This window comes from Ctenocephalides felis, unplaced genomic scaffold (genome assembly GCF_003426905.1).
Source record: "Ctenocephalides felis isolate EL2017-DRISC unplaced genomic scaffold, ASM342690v1 CF-g0.4_SCAFFOLD_03571, whole genome shotgun sequence".
NCBI classification, from domain to species: Eukaryota; Metazoa; Arthropoda; class Insecta; order Siphonaptera; family Pulicidae; genus Ctenocephalides; species Ctenocephalides felis.
The window spans coordinates 70,141,485-70,158,174 of NW_020539725.1; the positions used below are offsets into that span (position 1 = coordinate 70,141,485).

At 27.3% G+C, this 16,690-nt stretch overlaps 1 protein-coding gene and 1 long non-coding RNA gene across 2 annotated transcripts; both read right to left on the minus strand.

Annotated features, from left to right (window-relative positions):
* Positions 1–4,333: 4,333 nt before the first annotated feature.
* On the minus strand, positions 4,334–5,499 carry LOC113385490. The gene is made up of 2 exons (XR_003368003.1): positions 5,439–5,499; positions 4,334–4,558 (listed from the first exon to the last, which is right to left on the minus strand). It is a non-coding gene; the product is annotated as an uncharacterized LOC113385490 (long non-coding RNA).
* A 429-nt stretch (positions 5,500–5,928) lies between these two features.
* LOC113386807 lies at positions 5,929–9,459 on the minus strand. The gene is made up of 3 exons (XM_026624565.1): positions 9,319–9,459; positions 7,780–7,965; positions 5,929–6,152 (listed from the first exon to the last, which is right to left on the minus strand). Exons 1-3 carry the CDS (start codon positions 9,374–9,376, stop codon positions 5,935–5,937), a joined length of 462 nt encoding a protein of 153 aa, XP_026480350.1. The 5' UTR covers positions 9,377–9,459; the 3' UTR covers positions 5,929–5,934.
* Positions 9,460–16,690: the final 7,231 nt, after the last annotated feature.

Below are 16,690 nucleotides of genomic sequence, written 5' to 3' on the forward strand. Positions count from 1 at the left end.
TAAAGTTAGAGGACATTAGTAAAATTGGCGAATTTAAGAGAGAATTAGATTTAGGGGTAGGATAATTGAAAAATAATTGTGAACGCGAAGATAGCCTTGGAACATCAAAGGATAGTTGATTGAGAATAAGAGGACAGTCAATAGAATTATTGCTAAGCTTAAATAAGAACATAATTGTACAGATAAATCGACGTGAGGCAAGGGAAGGAATACCAAATTCTTTTAGTGAAGTGTTGTGGTCAAAGCCACGTTCAGGGTAAATTTTATATGTTTTATAATAAAGGTATTTCAGAAATTTTCGCTGAACCTTCTCTATCGCATCAGAGTTGTTGATATGATGAGGATACCAAATAATCGAACCGTATACTAATTTTGAACGTACAATAGAATAGTACATGCAAAGAAGTGCGTTGGTAGACTTAAATTGTTTACAATTTCTTAGTATCAAACCTAAAGATTGATGTGCTCTATTACAAATATCAGTAACATGATCTGTGAAAAACAAACCAGAATCAAATAGAACACCTAAATCGGAAATTTTATTACATCTATCAATGCTGGTGTTAGAAATTTTATAATCAAAAAGTATTGGAACGCGCTTATGTGTAAAACTAAGAATCTTGCACTTTGATATATTTAGATGTAATTTGTTATAGATACACTAAGATTGGAAAAGGTCAAGTTGAGACTGTAATAATAAGCAGTCATCAATAGAATTTATTTTGAGATATAGTTTCAGATCATCTGCAAATAATAAATGTGGACAGTTAATAGTATCAGAAATGTCATTGATAAAAATAATAAATAATAGTGGACCAAGAATGGATCCCTAAGAAACTCCTGAACTAATATTTTCAATGTTGCTCAAAAATCCATTAAGAAAGACAAACTGCTTGCGATTATGAAGATAACTCTTGAAAAAGTGAATAAGTGAAGAATTAAGACCAATCTTAGATAATTTAGTAAGAAGAATGCTATGATCAATTTTGTCAAAAGCTTTACTGAAATCAGTGTAAATAACGTCAACTTGTCCATTGATGTCAAGATTCTCAGCTATATATTGTTTAATACAAATTAAATTTGTTATCGTAGAACGGGCAGGCATGAAACCATGTTGATTAATAGAAATTAAAGTTCTAACAGTAGGAATTAGTTCTCTATAAATAATTTTTTCAAATACCTTAGCAAAGTTTGATAATAATGATATCGGCCTGTAATTAGTAATGTTTGATGTAACACCTTGTTTAAAAGTTGGAATTAATCGTGCAATTTTCCAACAATTTGGAAAAGTGTTTGTACGCAAAGATAGATTAAATAAAAATGCAAGTGGATCAGATAGAGTAGATGAGCAATCACGTATAAAAAAAGATGGAATACCATCGAAACCAAATATTTTGGAGTTCTTAAAACTTGCTATTGCAAGTTGCCATTCATTTCAAATGAGTTGATGTGATTGGTCAATATCAACTGTCAACTAAACAAACATAAGACCATATGACCATATGTGGTCATTTGTAAATCTTATATATAAAAATGAATCGCAAAATGTGTTGATGAGCGCGTAATTCAACGTCTGGACCAATTTGGCCAATTCTTTTTTTAAAATGTTCGTTGAAGTCCAAGGATGTTTCTTACGGCTTAAAAAATCGAATAATTGCCGGCAAAACCCTAAAAACAGCACTTTTTTTCCACATATAAACGTTTTCTAAATTTTTCTAAATAAACTTATGAACCTAGACAATATTAGAATATGTATGATAAATTTATGATTATGAATAAGAAAAATTAAATGTCTACATTATTATTGCCAAAAAGCAGCTGAGATGTGCCAGAAATTAAAATAATACAAAATACAGTATATGTATGGCATATTGAATGATATACATATGAACAGGATATGACAAATTAATTTACTTAAAATATGAAATTAAGTATTAAATAGCCGGTCCTACCTTTAATGCTTGCGAAAAATACGAGCGCATGACTTAGGGGGCGCCAACACAAGATTCGGAAATTAAATTTTCAATATAGTTTTTTTTTTCAATATAGAATTTCTTTGCATCTTTTACTAATCCTTCCACAATATTTTTAAAATTCGTAAAAATTTCACTTTATTACAACAAATGGAAAAGTGAAGATGAATACATACAATTCGGCCCTCGCGATGTCGATTAGGAGAAGTTTAAGATGCAATTTTGGATATCTTAAATAATAAAAAATTAAATTAATTTAATCCAACATGAAGTACCAGTGTTATGTTATGGTTATGGTTATATTTTTAAAGACTTCAATTTTCAATATAGTGTGGGAATTGAGACTCATCATTTTATTTAAAGCAGTTTTGCATTTAACATAACTCTTATTATAAATGAATATGCATTTTGGCGTGAAGAGTAATTCAAAAAACAATAATTATTATTTTTAGGTAAACAATAAATGTTAGTATATAATATTAAAAAATTGTAGACATGGGTACAGGACAACGTCTGTCGGGTCATCTAGTAATTAAAATAAAAAATTAAACCAACCATTTAAAAATGTCGCGCGGTTTAAGAAATGTTTATATTGAGTAGAAACAATATTTTATATAACAAAAAACTGAAAAAATCTCGAATAATTCATCTTTTCAATCAACTATGATATAAGGCACCTTTAAAAATGCAGATTTCACAAGAAATTTAGACAAATCTCTTGCTCAAATTAATCATATATGTATATTTGAAGTATGAAGTATAGTTTAAAATATATTTTATACAGATAAATATTTTTAGTATAATACCTACAATTTTATTTGATTCCACTTACCATTTGCCCAACTATTCGCCACTATGCACAATACGACTAAAGCCAAAATAATCTTCATTTTTCCACAATTAGGCCAAATTTTCTTTCCGATTAATATTTTTGTATGATCTGTATGCAGTCTGCAGATTACTGAATGTGCAAATTGCAATATTTTTTCGTGCTTTAATATACCTATCTGAGTGCAAGAAATCAGATAAAAATTTACGTAAGAAGTCTTAATAACCAAATTCCTGATATGTTTTTAAACAAATGAGAAATTTTAACTAATTTGTTTATGAAGTATTTATGTAACTTGTAATAGAAAAGCGTACATTTACACTATGCACTAGGTTTTTAATAGGTTTGTTTTATTTTTTTAAACAAATGAAAAATGTTATACATATTGGTTTATGAAATATTTTAGTATAAAAAGTGATTTTGAATTAATAACTTAACGATTCAGATATTCAAAAGTTGGGATATAAATTACAAAAATGCGATTATCAATTATTTTCTTTTTTTCTAAGTGATTTTAATACAGATTTTAATTTCATGTTGAGGTGATTATATTACACATTATTAGACCTTGATTATTGATCCCAGTTACGTTTTCGGGCCTCATATTATATTTATATTTGTACTTATTTTTATATTTATATTTATATTACGGATACAATATTAAATTCAGTAATTACAAAAAATAATTTATCTTAATTGGATTTAGATAATTACAGTAAAATATAACTCTGAAACAATATTAAGCCTAAAATTAGTATTATCTAATACAATAACTTGATTTCATCAATTACTAGTTAGGACCTGACAAATTGTGACGTAATTCGAATTTTAGTATAAAAATGATTTCTTTCATATTACATTTGTCATTTGGACTCTGTACCTTGAGGAATACATACCTTTCTAGAAAGTGGTAAATATTTATTACATAATATGATAACATACTTTCATATAAATGAATATTATAGCAAATACAAGACATTGAGGAATCATATATAAAAAAATGATTATACTCAGATAAACCTCTAAAGTTCATATTCAAATTTCGGCAATAATTAATTTAAGTAATTTAAGTAATACTTTTTCTTTCTTTTTGTATCATATACATTTGCACCTTTTACATAATAAAAAATCAGCAAATTTTTTGACAGTCCTTTGTATGAATGTCTAAATCGGATGCCAAAACAATAATTGGGTATGATGAATAAAAATACATTGATACATAAAATGTTACAACCATGCTTCTTCAAATAATTTGTTTTATAAACTGTTCTTAGGTAAATACTAAATTTTACATAATTTTTGTATAAATTGTTTTTAGGTAAGGCCAATTCTTCGAAAAATGCAAATGTTACGGTGCTATCTTCATATAAATTGGTAGTAATAACTGTCAAAATGTATTTGTTGTGTGATTTACACATAATACCCAACCTACAAAACGCAAAAACGTCAAAATAACAATTTTATCATGAGTTTTCTTGGATTCTCATTTATCGAAGAATTTGCCTCTAACTGATGTTCTTCTACTGTTCAATTTTCATATATATTTTTCATTCATTATTTTCAGGATTGCATTGGCAAGTAGCATAATCCATTTTGAATCCTGTTTTGCACCTGCAACAATCTCCTATGCAATCGGAAAAAGGTGCATGAGGCCCTTTGCAAGGTTGAAGGCAAATTCCTAACATCATGTTTGGGTGATTGCAGTGTCCGGCATTTTCTTCCAATTTGTGGCATTCTCTTACTAATGTACCATAACCTGGGTAAAGATCAAAATAAATTATTATATAATTGTATTTCAAAACTGAACACAAATTCTTATGAAAAAATAATTTTTGTGTGCAAATAATATGCTTGGGGGGCAGACCTTAATCACGTGATCAATTTTTAAGGATTTTTAGACCCTCATTTGGACTCATATATTTGAGTGAAATGTTCACAAATAACACTACGATCTGATAACCTCATATAAATACCAATTCCGTTTCATTCATATATATAATATTTAAGAATTTGATTTTTTTCCTATGTATTAATAAATTTATTTTGTAATAGAGATTGAAAATACAGCAAAAAAATATATGTTGTGATTTGATATAAGTTAATATCAGAAATATTAAAGAACGAGAATGAACTAAAATTGCTTAATATAAAATGGCTATAATATATATAAACTAGAATGGTCTTTAATATGGACATTTTCCAATTTTTTTGCTCCCAAGGGCTCAAATGGTTCCAATTTTATAAAAAACAATTCTTTGAAAGTTTTAGCTCTTGATATTAACTTTTAGATAGTGCGCAATTCATTCAAACTTCGTATGGAAATGGCATGGAAAAAATTTTGAAAATTAAAAAAAAAAATTTTTTAGGTATAACTTAGCGACCAATGAATTAAAAGTAACAATTTGTGTCATTTTTTATTGAAAATTCGATGCTCTGCAAAATTTTTTCACATTTTTTCATGCAATTTCCATACAAAACTTTGATTGAATTTGAATTTGAATTGAAAGACAATATTAAGAGCTAAAACTTTCATAGAATTGTTTCTTATCAATTTGGAACCAGTTGAGCCCTTGGGAGCAAGGAAATTCGAAAATGTTTATATTAAGGACCACCCTAATATATACATTTGTACTTACAATTAATAAAGATGCCAATCAGAATGCACAAAGCTAAATAGTAGCTTCCACTTTTCATTTTAACTTATAAATTCAATAACGTTTAATTCAATTTTATTTCTACACTTATAATTAGTTATAATTTATGAAACTGATGTTATATATTTGAAATCTGTAGCTAAACTAAACTTGAGTTGCGTTTAAGTTAATATAAACGTAAAACAGATGGAAGAATTTGCATCTACGTAGGAAATTAGAAATCTAAACAACTAGATCACGTTTTGTTTATATAAAGCTAAAATAATCAGTAAATTATTTATAATTAGCATTAAAAATATTCGAGTTGGTAAATTATTATCAACTTGGTGTCCTGGAAATTGCAGTAATAAGAAATTAGGTACCAAGTTGCATTGCTATTATTTAATTTATATATTTGAAGTTACAACTTTTAAAAATATTATGAATAGTGACCTAAAAAGAATAGATTTATAATATTCTTCGATCTTATTATTTTATTTTATTGTCCTACAGGGTCAGTATAAGGATTGCATTGGCAAGTAGCATAATCCATAGTAAATCCTTGTTGGCATCTGCAACAATCTCCAAGACAATCTGAGGAAGCTGAATGTGGTCCAGGACAAACTTTGAGACATTTTCCAAGAACCATATTAGGATGGTTGCAATGACGACCGTTTTCTTCTAAGTCGTGACATTCTCTGACCACCAAACCATCGCCTAAGAAGGTAATAAATAATTTATTATTTATGCACGAATATGCAAATACTATATTCCACATCAAAACGAAGTAAAAATTAATTTAGTTTCCGTTTTATTGATTTCAATAATTGTTTTAAGCGGATTGTCTTAATTTTTTCACATTGCCTATATCAATTGTAACCTTAAAATAATAGAACTCATGCAAATATTAGGTAAATCTAATGAAATATTGCATACAATTTTTTTAAATTTTGTTAACCGCATTATTTATAAAGTTAATTTAAATCAGTGTTCTCTATGGTAGGGCTCACCATAAAAAGCTAGTTGATTAGTGGACTTGAAATTACTTTAACCCTATTTCTGATATACAATATCGATGACAAAGAGGCAAACTATTTTGAACCAGATTGTTTTGTTTAGTATTTACATTTAGGAAATGTACTTAGGATGTATTTATAATAATTTCGTTGTTATATTGATAAAACTTATCATATTTACAATATTTCTTTAAAAAAAATATTGAATGAGTGACGTGTTCCTATAAAAAACTTATCATAAATTTTATAGTTTAAAATTGACCACAAAATACTGATCTAAATTTATTATGTTTTTAGCATTATTTTGTTCATTAGTCTTTACTCTGGCTTTTGACAATTCCTTATTTTTTTTTCAATTTTAAACGATTTTTTTTTATTCATTAAAACTTTATTTGACATTAATTTCAAATGAATGCTTTTTCATATAAATTTTATTTTGGAAGTATATAAAAACGTTTGTCAATTTAACTGATTTTTGTATTTACACAAAAAACGAGCATTTTTGAAGATAAAACATTTTTAAATTATAGTTACTCACAATGTGTAAAAGCACTAATTACCAAGCACAATGCAATAATAAAAGTAGTAGTTTTCATGTTGATTATTATAGCCAAATATTTTTAAATTTATAATTGTCTATGTGTAATTTATCAATAGATGTGGTTGGCAAGCCAATACAGACGAAACTAAAATCAAATCATTATAACATCTCATATAATAAATAAATATTATATAATGACGAGGTCATTTTGCATACTTAAGGATAATTCTTGGAAGTGTTAAGAAATATTACGTATTATATTTGATTAATTGATACTAGATTTTTATCAATTCATGATTATGTTTTGCAAAAAAAAATCTGTATAACAACAAAGTCAATGTGCAACCAATTTTGACCTGTAATAAGCTTAATATTTAAATTAATATATGTAAATAGTCTTTGATTAAAAATTGTTAAAAAGGCTCACTAATGAATATCCTTTTAGAATAGATGGTAAATATTCATATATCTTCAGAATTATTGAATGTTTTTTTTATTGTGTAAAGTCAGATTGTTATTTATTAAAGAAAGAAACAAAAAAAATGGTAACAAAATTTATAAAACGTTTAGCTTTTTGAGTCTTTTAAAAAACATCCAACTTATGATTATGACCCAATTTTTTGACCCAATGTTATGACGGTTTAATCGAGCGCATAAAATTATTGTTCAACCAATATACATGCAAAACAAATTGCGTTATTTTTTATATATTTATAATTATTATTACAAAATGAAAGTTTCATTTATATCTATTGTTCTATGGCGTCTGTATATGGTTTGCATTCACAAGTAGAAAAATCCATATTAAATCCATCCTTGCACTGGCAGCAATCTCCCATACAATGGGCAAATGAAGAGTAAACAAAGGGCTCAGGGCACACCTGAGGGCAAGTTTTTAGCTCCATATTGGGATGGTTACAATGTCCCCCGTGCTCCTCTAATTTGTCGCATTCTCTTTCAACCAAACCGTAAGCTAAAAGAGAAATGATATATTAATCGATTGTAGAACTATTTGTGCATGACATTGTGCCTTAAGGCAAATTGGTGAAACTTATTTTTTTTTAAAAGCTTCAATTTTTTTTAAGAAGTTTGAAAAAAAATACATTTTTGAGAATTATGAAATTATGCCTTAAGGACAATTCGAAAACTTCCTGTACCACAAATTATAAGTTCTTAAGAAAGCTTTAACATATTTCAAAAAATTTGAAGAAATTAAATTTTTGAGACTTTTATGATCTTTGAAAAAAAAATTGACTATTTTGAAAAAAATTAATTTTTTTATATATTAAAATTTTTTGAAAGTTTCGAACTTTTGAACTTCCTATGGGTAATGTTATAGAAATTGCAAAAAATGGAAAATGTAAATATTTATATACTCTTACGTTTCGAAGGTTTCTGAACACTTTGAGATATCTTAGTAAAAATAAATGTATGTGTGTGTGTTTGTATGTGTGTATGTGTTTGTATGCATGTATGTATGTGTGTGTGCGGATACAAATTTTACATCGACGATTTTGAGAGCACAGATCAATCAATTTGAATATTTTAAAAAAGCATTCGATTCCTATTAATGAGGATTAGTTTTTGGCAAAGGCAGGTTTAGCCGTTCCGAAGATTCGGGCAAAAAGTGCGACTTTAATAATACAAAACACATTTTACTTGTATTGACAAGATGAAGAGCTGTATAAATTTTTGGGAAGGCAGGTCTATCGACTTTGGAGATCCAGTAAAAAGTAAAAAAATAATGCCAGTTGGCGGTCAAAAATTACCATTGGATGTACGCTCATCCAATTAATAAATATTTTATAATTAATTATTAAAATCTAAATTTGATAGGAATTATCAAAATGTAATTTTTTTTCAAAAACTTTAAAATTATCAAAAATCAAAAGTTTTTCAAATTTCACAAAAATTTTAACTGTCTAGTTTAGGACATTTGGCAAAAATTTGGGAATTTCTCAATATGACATGTTGGTAAAATAAATTTGTAGTTTATTTTCTATGAATTTAAAAATTAAAACAATAATCTATTGATTGTAATACAAAACTAAAATATTTTGTATTTATTAATAAAATTAAAATTTAAAATTAAACCTCATCATAAATCAATAATGGACATAGATCAAGTATCGATTTTATTTTGAACCTTTTATAGTTACAAGATTGCTGGTAGAAGACAATTATTCACTATTCTGTACTTTTTAATACATTAATTACAATTTTTGTATATATTTTATAAATATTTTAATATTAAAAAAATCATAAAGCAAAATCATTATCGCATTTGTCATAAGTCAAGACGATAATAACTATCATATCTACTTACATGCTTCAAAAACACAAAACAGCACACTCAAAATAAACACACAAGTTGCACCTTTCATATTGATAATATATCTGTTAATTAAACAAATTACTTGTTAATAATTAATTTGATAAAGATTCGTCTTGCCTTGGAGTTCTCTGAATACTGAAGTCACTTCAAATTAGCATCTTATATAACAAAACAAACAGTAAACATCATGACTGAGCTATGGATATCTGTGTTTGTTTGCATTTTATATTAATAAATTATCTCAAACGAGAATGCCATGATTGTATTCATCAGCAATTTATCGAGTGATGCATATACTTATGTATTTTGTAATATTAAAACAAATTCCAAAGAAATATTTGCCAAAGAAAATTCTTTTGCACTAGTCAATTATAGTTGAGGTTGGTTATTTATACTGTAAAATCAGATGTGATGATTTTATTAATTTTAAAACTTACGGGACGGCACCGATTTCAAAACAATCTACTGTATCGGCCGTAAACTTGATTTCATTGTGTATGTTATGCAATTTGTTTGATAAAAATTTGTGGTCATTGAAGGGCTTACATTTATAATATTAATTTCTTTTTGATCATTTTATAAAGAATGGTGACGTTCAAAACAATTTTCAAAATGCACAGCTGGTTGATTTTGACATGTTTTACAATAAAATGATGTTCGTCGACTTCCACCTGGTGCTTTTCTGTCAGAACAGACAATACAATGCCTTTTTCTTTCTCTTGCATTTACAATATGCCACTGATTAGTCAGTATAATTGATCATTTTTTTGCTGCCATAATGGTTTGTTTTTTCTATTATATTGTCTAATCATTCATTTGTTGATGCATGTCAAACTCGATTATTGAAGGAGAATCGGCACACTTGCTAATGTCTTTCCGCTCTTCATTTAATTTGTCAAACTTCTTCTTTTTGTTGGTTGGATAATATCATCATCACATTCATCACTATCTTCGGTGCGAATAGTAATTTCGTAAAATTTGTCTGTTTGAATGTCTATTTGAAACTCATCTTGACTACTGCTTGATTCACAAAATTTACCAGTCGTTTTGCCATATTTAAAAGCGCTCGGTCGTTTTAAATATTTAAAACAAGACAATATAGCAAAGAAAAAGGCTAAAAATACTACTAAAATACCTCAAAATTATTTTCAAAATACAACATTGTTTATCACAGCTATATGAAATTTATTCAACTTTTTGATGCAAACTGAGTCATTGTTTATAAAATAGCCTGTGCCTCACAGAGTATGTTTGTCCATCAGGTGGACAGCCGTCCCCAAAGAGTTAATTTTAAATATCAGGTTATCTTTATTGTATATTTTTTTATTTACAGATACGATTGCATTGACATGTATAATAATCCATTTCATATCCTTCTTTGCATCTGCAGCAATCACCAAAGCAAGTCGATGATGCAGAATTTGGTCCTGGACAGATTGCTCTGCATTTTCCTAATTCCATACCAGGATGATCACAGGTACCTCCGTTTTCTTTTAAATCGTGACATTCTCGAACAAGTTGAGCTAAAAGAAATAAAACATCGCTAAAATTGTGCAATAACATATAGTAATTTGGTTTTATTACTTCTAACTTCTAAATGGAGCTTCGGGAAAAAAATTGCTTTGTTAACTTCATCTAACAAATGCAAGCTATAGTAATCGCAAAAAAAAATAGAAAATAAAAATTTTTATATACCTTCACGTTTCAAAGATTTTTAAACATTTTGGCATACCTTAGATAAAATGAATGAATGTGTGTGTGTGTGTGAGCGGATACAAATTTTCATCGACGATTTCGGGAACACCGATCAACCGATTTGAATAATTTAAACAACATTCGATTCGCATTGATAAGGAGACGTGCTGATTAGTTTTTGGCGAAGGCATGTCTAGCCGTTCCGTAGATATGGGGCAAAAAGTGCCAAAAACGGTAAGAAAACGGAGCGTCCGAATTTAATAATTCAAAAATCATTTTACTTGCATTGACAAGATGAAGAACTGATTAAATTTTTGGGAAGGCAGGTCCAGCGGTTGTGGACTCTCAATAAAAATATGTTAATGTTAAAAAAATGTCATTTGGCGATCAAAAATGTTTATTAGACATATGCACATCATATCAGATATTTTATCGAGATTTTCATAATGTGTACACATTTTGTGTATTTTTTTTGGGTTCCGTATAAAGATTTTTAATGACGGTACGGGAAGTGCCAGCAATTTTCCTTAAGGCACGATGCCTTGCACCCTACTAGTTTATTTCATATCGACGTTTCAAGTCATTCTGAATTGATTGAGACCTATTTTGGCAAAAGGGTATATATGTAGACTGATTTTTTACATTCGGTCGACGTTTCCTCGAAAACTGCTCGACCGATTTTAAAAATTTAAAAACCATTTGATGTACAATATATATTCTAAAGCATCAATTTTTCTGTCATTTTTACAATGTTAATAATACAAAAAAAAAACAAAAAATTAGCATCATATAGCATATTACATGCACATATACTTATGATTTCTCACTTTATGATTAATGATTGTTTACTTCTTGGAACTAATAATAGTTTAATTTAATTTTTAGATATAACAATAATTTTAATTACATGTATAATTAATTTAGTATGTATAATTGTTGATACAATCGCATTTATCATTTTAAATAATTTAACAAGTTGTAAAATATTTCTTAGAAAATTGTTACTAAACAAATTATATACATAATTAATGATAATGTTTAGATCAAATCATTTCTTGGTAAAAATTTATTTGGTTTACTGTGATTGTTCTTGGAACTAAAAAAAAAAAACTGCATGATTTTTAAGAACAATTTTTTAATATCAGATGTCTATATTCATAAAAAAACTGATTTTATAAAAAATTCTAGTCCTCGAAATAAAATGTAAATTTATTTTTATTATACGATAAAATTTTAGGTGTTTTTATCGTGTCAAATTTGATGCAGTTTTTTAATTTATTTAAAGAATCGTAGAAAGGTACTAAAGAAAAGCAAGATAGATAATTTTATAGGTATTTAAGCTTTTTGTTTTTTATTAATATAAAGTTAATAATATAAAATTCAAAGTAAAGTTTAACTGATAATATATATATATATATATATATATATATATATATATACATCAGTTAAACTTTCAAAATCTGAACAAAAAAAAACTGACCTTTTAGATCACTTTTCACCAAAAAAACTTGATTGTTAAGTGGTTAAATAGTATATTATTAAAAAAGAATATATACTTCAATACTCACCATTTGCAAAATAGCATCCAATTAGAAAAACAAAAACCACTTTAATCAGCATATTCATTTTAATATTGTTTATAATAAATTTATCAAGTTTATGCAATTAAATTTGCTAGTTTGTAATAATGGATTTGATATTTATTAATATTTACTCTGGTGGTCATACAAATATTATTTGAAGCTATGAAACCTATTATAGCAATTTTTTATGATTTATTAATTTTTTCCTATTTAATTTCTCTGTCGTGATAATGTGGACAACATCCGATGATTTGTCATACCTTATATTGATATTTTTTTCAAGGCCGACATATGGAATTTGTTTATATTTAATAATTATTTGAAATCTGGAAACGACATCATCATCGAACGTGTCAATATTTAGTTAAGAGTTTTAACAAAATTTTACATAAATAATTTTGATTTAAAAGGCTTTTGGATAGATATTTTGAGATTATTGACTTTCCGGAATATTTTATAAACACTAAGAATTTTTTAGTTTAATAAAAGAGTTGCTGGTACATTATGATGAAGTTAAAAATCACAGTTTGTTCAAATGATCGAAATTTTCAAAATATCAGTCTTTGAGTATTTATTTAAAATGAAATATATTATTAAGTAAAATATTTGTACGTGTAAAATCCATATAAACAGAATATTTTTTCATAAATAACATGGAGAGAAAATCAAAAATTTTACTTACAAATTTGATTTTTCTAAAATAGATTAATTGCAAAATTATATTTTTCAAATTTTCTTGGTTGAAGACCATTAATAGTTTTTAAGAACCAAATAGTCTTTAAAAATTCTAACAATTATTTTTTAAATTTTCTTATACCTAATAGTTTAAGTAAAAAAATTGATAAATAGACATTATGAAGAAAATCCAAAATTTATTATTTATTTGATTTTTTTAATGTTTATTCTGTGTTCTAAATTATTTTGAGACATTTTTATTCATAACGTCTTAGCAAATTTTAGAAATCATTTTTTTTTTTTTCATAATTTTGTCTTCAAATTATCAAACAAATTCATCTGCATTACAACATGCACAAATTGGTGATGCATGGTTTAAAAATAATTCCATTACATAATATCATAAATTTTTCACTTAATTTTTGCTTAAAACACACGTTCTGGAATTTTTGCATCTATTTTGTGAAATGGTGAGAAATGTGGTGCATTAAAAATGAATTTTAATATTGCAATTTTTTGTTCGTTGATTGTTTTGTGTACTGGTATGTGAAATGATAAAATAATATAACAACAATAATAAAAATAATAATATAATTGCTATTTGATAAAATAAATAAAATAATAATAATAATGTATTAATAGTATCATCAAAAATGTCGAATTTTGGGCAAATAAATGTCAATAATTAAAGATGCCCATAAAAAAGATTTTGTCTGGTTAGGGCACCAATTAAAAGTATTGAACAATTAATAATATCCAAGTACTTTCAATAAAATTTATAACAATTAATTTCTAATTTTTAACTCCTGAATTTATACTATTTGAACTTTGTAATCTAATTTACTAGGAGCACATAATTTTTAGCAACAGTTTTTCGAAATTGCACTTAGAAATTTGTAAAGTTAACATATTAGTAATATATTACCATTATATGTTTTTTCTTTAACAAAAATATGTCAATTATTTTTTTGTAAATTTTTAGCTGACACTCGTTCTGATGTCCACAATGGAGAAATGAAATGTGGTTTAAACGAACAACCTGGTTGTGGATCCTGTGACGAAACTTGTTCCGGCTTTAAAGTGTTTTCTAACTGCTCGAACTATTGCTCCGATCACAGGTGTTCTTGCCAAGATGGATTTGTTCGAGATAATGACTTTAATTGTGTTCTTAAAGAAAATTGTACTACAAATAGTACTAGAATAGATATTATTGCTTCAAAAGGTAAATAAAACTAAGAAAAAAAAATGTTCAAAAAATATATTTCAGAATATTATTAATTTTGCATAAAATTTTATTTTTTCTAGAATGTGGTGTAAATCAACACATGGGTTGTTTAGCCTGCAATCCCACATGTGATAATCCAAATCATTCTCATAAAGAGTATGGATCCATGGATTGTCTTCTGGAAGGCTGTGTCTGCAACGAAGGATTTGTTTGGAATTCAACAACAAAAACCTGTATTCCACATTATCAATGCCCAGGTAAAGTAGTTTATCCAAAATATATTGCCTTGAATTAGTATTATATTTAACTTTTCTTAGGGTAAGTTATAGTAATCGCAAAAAGTCGAAATTAAAAATGAAAATGTTGATATAGCTTTACGTTTCAATGGCTTCTGAATATTTTGGCATACCTTATAGAAAATGGATGTATAGTGTGTATGTGTGGACGTGTGTATGTATGTGTGCGGATACAAATTTGTGCGACGATTTCGGGAACACCGATCAACCTACTTGAATAATTCAGAAAACATTCGATTCGTATTGATAAAGAGGCATGCTGATTCGTTTTTGGTATAGACAGGTCCAGCCGTTTCGAAGATCCAGAGCAAAAAGTGCAGAAATTCCGATTAGATCCTAGACTTTCGCTCATAGTGTTGTGCCTGAGCATGTCGTTATATCTGAATTGGTTGGCGCGTCATGCATTTTTTTTAATACTTTTTATGTTTGTATAGTCGATACTACATGAACTATTTCAAATTGTTAACCCAGTGCATATATTTTGCGAACGAAAAATTGGTGCTATTGAAATAAAATATGTTTATTCTAACAATAAGTCCGCTCAATTAGATTATATATATTTCATTCAAACATATATAAACAACGTCGTCTAATTTAATAAGTTTTCATTTTGTCTACCAGGAACAAATAATGAAAATTCTAGTTTTTATAATATTTATTCCTATACATTTTTGTTGATTGATTATTTTTATTCTTCAAATGTTTAATTACGGTACGGGAAGTTCCAGCAATTTGCCTTAAGGCACGATGCCATGTGCCCCAATAGTTTTTTTTTACAAAATAGACAAATGAAACATATGAGAATAATATTTCTCAAATGCAAAAGTGTTAGCTTAAATTCGGGCGTATTTAAGCATTCTCTAATTGTTTATTGCTAATTTGTTATCTTGATAATAATTTGAAACATTGTTTTCTGAATCTATCTGTAATTTTTTTAAAATATCTACTTATTTTGGTAATACTATATAAGCAACATAAATTTTTTGCGACCTGCAAACAATTCTTACTCCAGTATTTGAACTAATTTAAAGATTTTTCTGAAAAATACTACTTACGACTAAATTGCATCATTATTAAGTCATGTAATTTATTTTCAAATTAGTAATATGTTTTTTTAATTTTATAAATATTATTCTTTCTAATCTAGGTTATTGTGGTCCAAATGCAACATATGCCCCTTGCAGCCCTCTGTTGCCTGAAAGATGCCCTTGGCCTCAGGTAGAAGTAAATAATTTGAAAAGTCGTATGTTCAATATTGCACTTATGATGTGTGGTAAAGAAAGATGTGTGTGCAATGACGGATTTTTGTTAACACTTGATGGACAATGTGTCAAATCTGAGGATTGCCCACAACCTGTTGAATGCCCAGAACATCAAATGGTAAGTAATAGTAATAGAATCTGCAGAAAATGGTAAAAAATTGGCAACAACAGAAGTATATTGATTTGTTCAATACTTACATCAACCATTTTGAATAACTTATGAAAAATTTATATGAAATCATGTATCTATTACCTTAGGCTGCAGCAGCCACAAATTGCCCAAGAACTTGCTCAAACTACATGGACAGAAATTTCACCTGCGACGATTCCACAACAAGTATAAAATGTGTTTGTGAAAAAGGACGAGTTTATGATGACAATGGCAATTGTGTTTTTATAGAAGATTGTCCTGCAAATAGCACAAGTACAATAATGCATGACTTTAGTATATCTACAGATGGTGATACAAAAAATACTACAGTAAATGTAGGAGGTTTAGGTAACAGTACTGAAAATTACAATGAAAGTTATGTTATGGATAATCAAGAAAATCCAGAAGATCAAGTTTTTGGTCAAGCAACACCTGATGTTGGAAGCCAGATTAATTTGGGAGATGCAAACCAGAAA